General features: G+C 44.0%; 1 protein-coding gene across 1 annotated transcript in view; it reads left to right on the plus strand.

Moving 5' to 3' along the window:
- LOC143028543 (uncharacterized) overlaps positions 1-10,726 on the plus strand; it is a 52,209-nt gene that overhangs the window by 3,131 nt on the left and 38,352 nt on the right. Inside the window, exon 2 of the mRNA XM_076190815.1 lies at positions 2,019-2,232. Coding sequence (XP_076046930.1) covers positions 2,021-2,232 — 212 coding nt within the window. The 5' untranslated portion in view covers positions 2,019-2,020. The remainder of the gene's footprint in view (positions 1-2,018; positions 2,233-10,726) is intronic.

Raw genomic sequence — 10,726 nt, forward strand, 5'->3', positions numbered from 1 at the left:
TCTTATCATTCTGAGAATTTTGAACCCCATATTACCAGAGCTGGGCGCGTTCCGCTCTAGTTTGGCCGCGGTTAGCTCTCCCAAACTATTAAAGCAATATAGGTGCCGGCATAGTATGTGACCTACGAAATTTTTCTTTGGTATAGTACTGCATATGGGCTACCGGACTTTTATTCCGGGATGAACATGTCTCTTAAGCTTTAATAGTTTGGGAGCGCTAATCGCGGCCTAACTAAAGCGGAACACACCGAGGAACGCGCCCAGCTCTGCATATTACCAGAAATTAATTGTAATGTCGGCAGTGATTTTTGAACAATTGAGACTGATAAACATCTTTATATTTACCAAAATTAAATGTGAATGATGATGACAACATCTCTTATTAATTGGGCGTGGCTTAGTGTTGGCTGTTGGTACACGTGGTTGTGAATGGTTGTCAGGACCGCGCCGCGCTGCGTCGTGGGTGTGCGTTGTAGTGGGGAAGCCCCATCACAACACAAGGAAATGATCGATGATCCGAAAGCTTCGCGTCGGTTCGCCTCGTTTCGCCTCGCCTCGCGTCGGTTCGCTTCACTTCGCGTCAAACGCAGTTTCCATCACGTAGCATAACACTCGCATGGGGTCACATTATCGCGCGCGTTTGTATGCGCGTGCAAAACAGTCATCTGGGTCTGTGTATGTTATTTTCCGCCCGTCATTGTCTTAGAACACGTGATGGACGCGTGACTCACAGCTGTTACCCTCCCGTATGAGAAATTTGTATTTGTATTTAGACAGATCTGTGGTCAGTGCTGTGACCTAACATGCATGAACACGCACGCCCGCGCGCACACACACACACACACACACACACACACACACACACACACACACACACACACACACACACACACACAATCATGAAGGCACAGAAGTTCTTGATAGAGAGGACTTACTAAATTGGGATAATAGAAATACAAAGGGATATAATAAGAAACTCAAAAAGGATAATTAATTATAGAAGAGACCTGAAAAAAAACAGTTTCCCACACTGAGTGGTGGATATTTGGAACAAACTAGATAAAACAATAGTGTGTGGAAAAACTATACACGAATATAAGAGCAAACAAGACACTGCGAGATACAAAGACCACGAGCATAGCTCCCCTTCCTGAAAGATACAACTAGGTTAATACACAAATGCACACACACACACACACACACACACACACACACACACACACACACACACACACACACACACACACACACACACACACACACACACACACACACACACACTCAACACATACACACAGCATCCCTTTGATCAAACGGGACAGTAACGGCCAAATTCGCCAGAACTAGTGAGGTGGTTGACCACTTTCATATGGTTGGATGCCTCTCCCTCCTCCTCTTCTTTCTCCTCTTCTTCCTCCTACTCTTCCTCCTTCTCCTCTTCCTTCTCCTTCCTCAGTCTCCTACTCCTCATTTTCTTCCTTCTCTCCTTCCTCCGTCTCTTCTTCCATTTCTTCCTCCGTCTCTTTTTCCTTCTCTTCCTCCTTCTCTTCCTCCTCTTCATCCTCTTACTCCTCCTCCTCCTCTCTTTCTCCCTCTCCCTCTCCCTCTTCCTCCTCCCCCTATCCCCCCACAGTGCATTGGTGGCGTAATCCGAAGCGTGCTGGTCTTGCATTCGCTTAATGGGCTCGAATCCCGCACTCCTACTCCGATTACCAGCAGTAACTGTTTGTTACCTGCCACAACACACCCTTAAGCGCATAATAGGGCAAAGGTGACGGCTTCGACCGAAGCCACTCGGCGCTTTCTGGCGTAATAGTCTCCTTCCTTCATCCACATCACCACCACCATAACCACAGTTTCCTTACTACAACAATCACCCACCTTCATTCTATTGCTTTTAACCTCCAACTTTCACTTCGGTCATACCTCCTTCAGGTGCACCGACAGGGACTCCGAAGTGTAGAAGCAGTCTGCAAACCTAACCTCACCTCCCCCTTCTTCCTCTTCCTCCTCCGCAGGCATGGGCGGCCGCCCGGGTGAGGATGGGCACGCGCGTCTCCACCTCGGCCATGCACAAGCACCGCCTCCGCACCGTCGCCGATGGCACCGCCTATCGCGGACTCGCCGCTCTCGAGAGCCTCCAGCGGCCCTCCGGCGCCGCCGCCGCCGCCGCCTTCGACGGGCTTCCAAGCGTCGAGGAGCTGGCCACCTCGCCGCAGGCAGTGGTCGTGGGTGAGTAGTGGGGATTGATTGATTGATTGATTAATGATTTGGTTTAACGTCACGAACTCCCCCTCCCCTGTCAGGAGGCTAGGACAGTACCCCTGGCAGAGGGCTTTGTAGTGTGGGATTTAATGAACCATACCCTTGGTCCAACTCGCTGGCGGCACCTTCGAACTCCGCCGTAAGTGGCGACGCTCCAACCCGCTCGGCCAGCGAGCATCCTGGGTAAGTAGTGGGTTCTTCAGAGAGGTCAGTAACTACCTGTGGGGTTAATGACACTTAGAAGTTGCAGTGGTCACGCTTTGTTGGTGGTCTGTTCCATGCACGGTTTGGGGGAAACGCCGCTGGCGATCAGGGTCGGGACCCCGGGACTGAACGGGGTACTGAAGGGTCGGGACCCTGGGGTCGAGGAGATTGCCAACAGATCCTAGACCCTTGAACTTGGTCTAGATTTTCTTTAAGGAGCTCCACCTTGCAATATTGATGATAATTTGGTTTAATCTCACTAACTCCTCTCCCCTATCAGGAGGCTAGGACGGTAACCCTTACAAAGGACTTTGGAGCGTGGAATTGTATAATGACCTTAGTTCAACTCGTCGATGGCAGGGTTCGAACCGCCATCACCTTGACTTTCGCCTCAAGTAACGACATCCTAATCCGCTCGGCCAAGGAGCATTCCACCTTGCAATATTACACTAAAAATTTTGTCCTCGCTATGTTACACATTTATTAATAGAATAGAAATATAGATGATGTAGAAAGAGTTGAAAGCAGGTATAGATTTCGCTCTTTTGGCTAAAGAAAAGGTTTGTATGAATCTAATTATAGTGTATAGAATATAAGTTATGCTCGTGGAGTCCGGTCGCTTAGTCCCCAATCATCATATCTAGTTGTGTGTGTGTGTCTCCTAAATATTGCTTTGAGTTCCTGTGACAAGGAACCCGCAGCCCCACTGTGGCTGGCAACGGTCCATAGTGCTTCCTATAGATCTATCTGGGAAGTAATGTTAGACTTGTCTGTTATGTATCCGTGTAGGACTATTTCTGTCACATTCTCTTCCTTCCACTCTTCCTCCATCCTCTCCTCTTCTTCCTCGTCATCCTCATCCTTCTCTCTCCCTTCAAAACTTCTCCTCCTCCCCGTCCTCCTCCTCCTCCCCGTCCTCCTCCTCCTCCCCGTCCTCCTCCTCCTCCCCGTCCTCCTCCTCCTCCCCGTCCTCTTCCTCCTCCGTCTTCCTCCTCCTCCTCTTTCTCCTCCGTCCCTCCTCTTCCTCTTCCTCCTCCTCCCCGTCCTCTTCCTCCTCCCTGTCCTCTTCCTCCTCCGTCTTCCTCCTCATCCTCTTTCTCCTCCTCCTCCTCCACCTCCTACCCTTCGTCTTCCCCCTCATCCAGTTTCTCCTCCTCGTCTTCCTCCTCCTCAACCTTTTCCTCCTCCTTCACCTCTTCCTCCTCCTCTTCCTTTTCCTCCTCCTCTTCCTCCTACTTCTCCTCATCGTCCTTCTACATCACCCTTGTCGTCCTCCTTCGCTTCTCTTTGTGATTTCCTAGATCGATTGAGTTCCATTCCCTTCCGTCCCGTTCTCCCGACCCGACCCGACCTGTCCCTCGACCCCCTTGCTGCAGCCCCACAAGTGTTGATATCAGAGACCCCCAGCGGCGCAGGTCCCGTCCTCGATCCGCTCCAGTCCAGGCCGCGTCGCGAGTGAGCCTACATCTCCATGCCACTTCGGACGTCGTCTTCGTGGCACCGATCTCTCTCCCGAAGTCGAGTTCGAGTCCCGTTCACTAAGGTGACACTGGGAGCGTGATGGCAGCCTACGCCTACAGCTACTTCGCCTTTGGGCAGCCTGGGAAGCTATCGCCTTGGTCTCCCCGATCTCGACCCGACCCCCCGGTGAAGCCCTTGGGGGGCCTCGTGCGCGCCGAGAGCGGCACAAAGGGCGCCTTCGGCAGTGGGAGACAACGTCGGGAGCTCCTGGAGGAGAACCGTGAGTGGAGAACAAGTTCTGTTGAAGAAGGGTCTACCTTTGTCACTGTGGTGCGGACTCTGTTAAGGGGGGACACTCCATGGCGATTCTATTCAGCATTGGGGTAGGTTGGTGGTGCCATAGATGGAGTGGGTGGTCGAGGCCTTCGGCTGAATAAAATCCTTTTTTTTCGCTTCAGTGAAGTGCATAGCAGTGCGTTTTTTGTTTTTGTTTTTTTTCTTTCTTTTTCCATGTGTATTTATGCAGGTGAGGGACGATCCCCTCTCTGCTTGAAAGGAATTAGTTTCGTCTCAAACTAATCTCGACTGATTTGTTAAGCACAGGGTGCGTGCACCTAACTGGAAGGAGAATTAATTGGTAATTAACTGTATTTGATGAGACTTGACCCGTGCAGCAGGTGGGTGGTTTTGGACCCGAACACTGGTGTTGACTGTGGCTTAAAAAAAAAAAAAAAAAAAAAAAAAAAAATATATATATATATATATATATATGTGTGTGTGTGTGTGTGTGTGTGTGTGTGTGTGTGTGTGTGTGTGTGATATATACAACCATTACTGCAGCGCGCACTGTGCGGACTTCATTGAGGTAATCGGTAAGAAGCGGAGCCGAGTATATGCAGCCGGGGGGGGGGGGGGAGGATCCTGGTGGAGGGCGGAGTTACTTTTTGGTATAAAGGGGGCGGGGGGAGGGGGGCTTCAGACCGATCAAAAATCCCCTTTTCACCACACTAGGATGTACCAGAACAAAAAAAAAGTATACACATATACATACATATGTATATGTATATATATATATATATACATATATACATATATATATATATGTATATGTATTCCGAAACGGGTTAATATTTTGATGATGTAGTAATTATTATTAGTTACTATTCCAAATAGGGTATTATTATTATAATTATAAACCTGAAAGTGCGTATTACTATTGTTATTGTTGTTAGGTTACTATTCCGATGTTATTACGACATTGCTTGTTGGTGGTAGTGGACTTAACTGTCGAGGAAATGCCGAGCGAGGCACCACCGGCCTCCTCTCACGCTCCAATCCAATAAGGAGGAGGAGGAAGAGCCTTCGAAAGTCTCGCCTTTGCATACACCCAACGCCGAAGGAATCTTCTTCTTCTTTTTTTTCTTTTTCTTCTTTTTCTTCTTTTTTCTTCCTCTTCCCCCTCTTCTTGTTTTTCTTATTTTTCTTCTTTATCTAGTTATCATCATCATCCTCCCCCCTCCTTTTCTTCCCCTTCTTCTTCATCTTGCGCCTCCTTGTCCTCCCCTTTCCCTTTCCCCTCTCACTTTTCCTCTTCTCCAGGTACCATTCCCTCCACTTTTCCGTTTTCGTTTTTCTCCTCCTTATTCCCCTTACCTTTCCCCTCTTCCTCTTCCACCCTCCTCTCTCCCTCCTCCTCTTCCTCCCTTGTCTCCATCTTCGCCTCTTGATTACATTCCTCCTCTTCCCCCTCCCTCTCCTCCCCTCCTCTCCCTTCTTCCTCCCTCCGCTCCACCTCCTCCTATCCCTCCCTTGTCTCCCTCTTCCCCTCATGCTTACATTCCTCCTCCTCCCCCTCCCTCTCTTCCACCCTCCTCTCCACCCCTCCTCTTCTGTCCTTCTCTCTTCCTTCCTCTTCCACTCCTCCTCTTCCTCCCTTCTCTCCCCTTTTCCCTTCTAGATTAGATTCCTCCTCCTCCCCCTCCCCCTCTTCCTCCCTCCTCTCGCCTTCTTCCTTCCTCCTTTCCACCCTTCCTCCTCTTCCTTCTGTCCTCCTTTCCCTCATGCTTACATTCCTCCCCTTCCCCCTCCCTCTCTTCCACCCTCCTCTCCACCCCCTCCTCTTCTGCCCTTCTCTCCTCCTTCCTCTCCCACTCCTCCTCTTCCTCCCTTCTAGATTACATTCCTCCTCTTCCCCCTCCCTCTCTTCCTCCCTCCTCGCCTTCTTTCTCCCTCCTCTCCACATCCTTCCTCCTCTTCCTTCTGTCATCCTTCCCCTTCTAGATTACATTCCTCCTCTTCCCCCTCCCTCTCTTCCTCCCTCCTCGCCTTCTTTCTCCCTCCTCTCCACATCCTTCCTCCTCTTCCTTCTGTCATCCTTCCCCTTCTAGATTATATTCCTCCCCCCCCCCCCGGCGAGCACCGTTTCTATGTATCCTCGTCCCTCACGGGTTTCTGTCTACGTCAGGAGTTGGTCTCAGTTACTAAGAAGTTTGTCTTCCAGCCCATTTAATACCTTCAAAACATTTTGGCCGTGTTCATTCATTTGCTCGTTTCCATTCATATATATTTATTTGTTTTTATTTTATTATTATTATTATTACACACACACACACACACACACACACACACACACTTTCAACGAACGGACGGCTTGACGAACGCTCTGAAGAAAAGTGCAGATTGTGGATACCAACGCAAAGAGAAGTGCCTTTTTGTATTTGCAGGGGGGGGGGAAATTGCTCGTGAGGCAGTAGGTAAGTAGGAAAAGAGGAGAAGGGGAGGGATTGCTGGGGAAATGGAAGGAAATGAGGATGTGGAGGACTTGGCCCAGGCAGACGGGCGTAAGGTCAACATGAAACGACCACCGGATGACGAAATGGCAAATAAAAATGTAAAGATTAGAAGTATAGAGAGGAGAAATACAGTAGAAAGTGACGAGAATATGTTCCAGGGATTTAAAGAGGGTGGGGGGGACACAACCCCCCCCCCGACTGATAAGACTAGAGGAGAGAGTTGATAAGGTGATCGAGGACTTGGAACGTAAGTTAGGTAAGGTAGACTCCATCTTCCAGAGAATTGAAAGATTGGAACAACTAGAGAAGGCTAACAGAAACTTAACTGAAGAAGTAGAGGACCTAAAAAGACAGTTAGGAAATGTAAAGGAGGAGAATGAGAAATTGAAGAAGAATAGTAATGAAAACAGTGAGAAAATAGCTACAGAAGCTAAAAATTGGAGAATAACTCAAGAAGGGAATAAGGTTTCATTCACTGACATAGTCAAACAGCAATTGAAAGAACATAATGAAGACTCAGTTATTAAAGTGATGAGACAGAAGGAGAATATAGTAAGAGAATTAGCTGACAAAAAGAAATGTATAATTATATTAGGAATGGAAGAGAAACATAACCCAGATAGAACCGCAAGAATCAAGGAGGAAAATGAAAGGGTAAGCAGTTTATTAAAATTAGTCCAGGAAGATGAACCAGAAATTATAAAGGAAATTGAGGAAAAATTCAGACTCGGAAAATATAGTACAGATAAGACCAGACCAATTAAGATTAAATTCAGGTCACAAACAACGGCAGAGAAAATTCTATCCAAGACAGGGAAACTAGCAACAAATGATCAATATAAAAAGGTATGGATAAAAAGAGAAATGAATAAGGAGGAAAGAGAGGCAGAAAAGCAGAAAAGAATTGAAGCTAAGGCAAAAAACGAGGAAAGAACGGAGTCAGAGAAAGAGAGATTCTATTGGAGAGTAGTGAACATGAAAATAAAGCAGTTCGACATACTAAAGAAAAACATAAGGGAAACAGAGAACACAATGGAAGTGGCAGAAAACTAAGAGTGTCTTACACAAATATAGATGGATTGATAACAGGATTGAATGAACTGAATGATTATTTGAAAGAAAAAGAACCGGACATAATGGGAATTGTAGAAACAAAATTAAAAGGCCCACTACCACCCAACAGTGTAGGACATGATACATACAATTATTGGATTAGAAACAGAGAGAAAAAACAAGGGGGTGGAGTTATGTTCCTGACAAAGAAGGATATAAACGTGAAAGGTGTCATATATGGAAAGAATACAGTAGAGATGATTATGATAGAAGTGGAAGACCGAGATAAGAAGAGCAGAAAATTTGTGATCAATTATGTGCCTCCGAAAACAGCCTCATGGGAGGAGAGTGAACATAAAAGTATGTTAGAGGACACAAAGATAGCATTAACTAAAATAATGGAAGACGGAGGAAGAATAGTTATGATGGGCGACTTTAATTGCAAAGAAATCTGCTGGGAAGAAATGACAGTAAAGAGTGGTGATGACTCATGGGGAAATGCTCTACTTGAGATGATTACTGACCATTCAATGACACAATGGATACAAGAGAACACTAGGTATAGAAATGAAGAAGAACCATCGAGGCTAGACTTAATAATTACATCTGAACCTAGAATAGTGGACAAGATTGAATATAAAACACCAATAGGTAAAAGTGACCACATATTGATTGAACTGGAACTTAATGAAGAAAAATATATGAAAAGAAATGAACAATATAGAAAAGGAAGAATGATGTATGAAAAAACAAACTTTGATAAAATAAGAGAATTCTTCCAACAAGAAAACTGGGAAGAAATATACAAAGAAGAAACATCAGTGGAAGAGAAATGGAATATTTTGACAAAAATTTACAAAGAAGGAGTGGAAAAGTATGTCCCAAGACAAAAACAAGAAAAAGAATATGTAAAATGCTGGTACAACAAAAGTTGTAGGGAGTTAAAAGACAAAAGAGACAAAGCCTGGACCGGATGGAAAAAAGACAGAAGACCTGAAAAATGGAAAATATATACTGGTTATAGAAATGAATATGTACAAAAGTGCAGAGAGGAAAAAAGAAAATATGAAAAAGATGTTATAGAAAAGTGTAAAGATCAACCAAAACTATTCTACAGATTTGTAAACAATAAACTGAAAAACAAACAAGACTTGGAGAAATTAAGACAAGGAGGAGTTGAATACACTGAGGAAATGGAAATGGCAGAAATTATGAACAAACATTTTAAATCAGTGTTTACAAGGGAAAATATACAACCTGAAGAGATTGAGTGGAAGGAAAAAGTCCCCCCTATGGAAGAAATAGAAGTAACGAAGAATGAAATATTGACACACTTGGGTAATTTTGATGTCAGAAAATCGCATGGGCCAGATGAAATAGCAAACTGGATTCTGAAAGAATGTAGGAATGAACTGGCAGACAAAATACATAGCATAATAAGCAGTTCCTTAAAAGAAGGAAAAGTTCCAGAAGATTGGAAAAAAGCAAATATAGTACCTATATATAAAGGAGGAAATAAAGAAGAACCTACCAACTATAGACCAGTCTCTCTAACAAGTACAATAGCAAAAATATGTGAAAGAATTATCAAAAGTAGATGGGTAAAATACTTGGAAAAAAACAACGTACTAAATCCAAGGCAATTTGGATTCAGACAAGGACGATCATGCGTCACCAATTTAATATGTTTCTATTCAAGACTAATAGATATAATACAAGAAAGAGATGGATGGGCTGATTGTGCATTTCTAGACCTAAAAAAAGCTTTTGACAAAGTACCACATAAGAAGTTGCTTAAAAAATTAGAATATGAAGGAGGAATACAAGGTAAATTGCTAAATTGGATGGAAGACTTTTTGCAAGAAAGAAAAATGAGAGTAGTGATAAGAGATCAGCACTCAAAATGGAATGAAGTAATAAGCGGTGTTCCGCAGGGAACAGTTCTGGCCCCAATAATGTTTGCTATATATATTAATGATATGGATGAAGGAATTGAAAGCTATATGAGCTTCTTTGCAGATGATGCAAAATTACTGAAAAGAGTGAAAACTGAAGAGGATTGTGAATCACTACAGAGAGATCTAAATAAAGTACAAGAATGGAGTAGGAAGTGGGAGATGGAGTTCAATACAAAAAAGTGTAGTATAATGGAATTTGGAAAAAGCAAAAACAGAATAACAGGATCATATAATTTGGGAGAAGAAGGAATAAAAAGAGTAGAAAATGAGAGGGACCTGGGAGTCATTGTTATGAATAATATGTCACCTGAGAAACATATAAATAAGATTTTTGGAGAAACTTATAATTTAATAAGAACAATCAAAGTGGCATTTACATACCTGGATGAAGAAATGGTGAGGAAAATCCTAATCACCCTGATAAGACCAAGATTGGAATATGCAGCAACGATATGGTCACCAAGTACAAAAAAATGTATAAAAAAACTTGAAAGAATACAAAGAGCAATTACTAAACTGGCACCAACACTCTCAAAACTATCATATGAAGAGAGACTACAAAAACTTAAACTACAGACACTAGAGCAAAGAAGAGAGAGAGGAGATTTGATAGCTATTTACAGAATCATGAAAGGCATAGAAATTACTGATAGAGAGAATCTGATAAAATGGGATGACAGAAATACAAGAGGACACGGAAAGAAAATAAAAAAAGACAACTATAGAAGAGATTTGAAAAAGAACAGCTTTCCTCACAGAGCAATAGACAGTTGGAACAAGTTAGATGAGAAAGTGGTGTGTGCAAAAACAATACATGAATTTAAAAATAGTTTAGATAAAATGAGATATGAAGACGGGACCTCACGAGCGTAGCTCCCCTTCCCGTAGAATACAACTAGGTAAATACAACTAGGTAAATACACACACAAACACACACACACACACACACATATATATATATATATTTTTTTTTTTTTTTTCATTCACCGACCA

This window comes from Oratosquilla oratoria, chromosome 9, assembly GCF_046742065.1.
Source record: "Oratosquilla oratoria isolate Oo_2021 chromosome 9, ASM4674206v1, whole genome shotgun sequence".
Lineage (NCBI taxonomy): Eukaryota > Metazoa > Arthropoda > Malacostraca > Stomatopoda > Squillidae > Oratosquilla > Oratosquilla oratoria.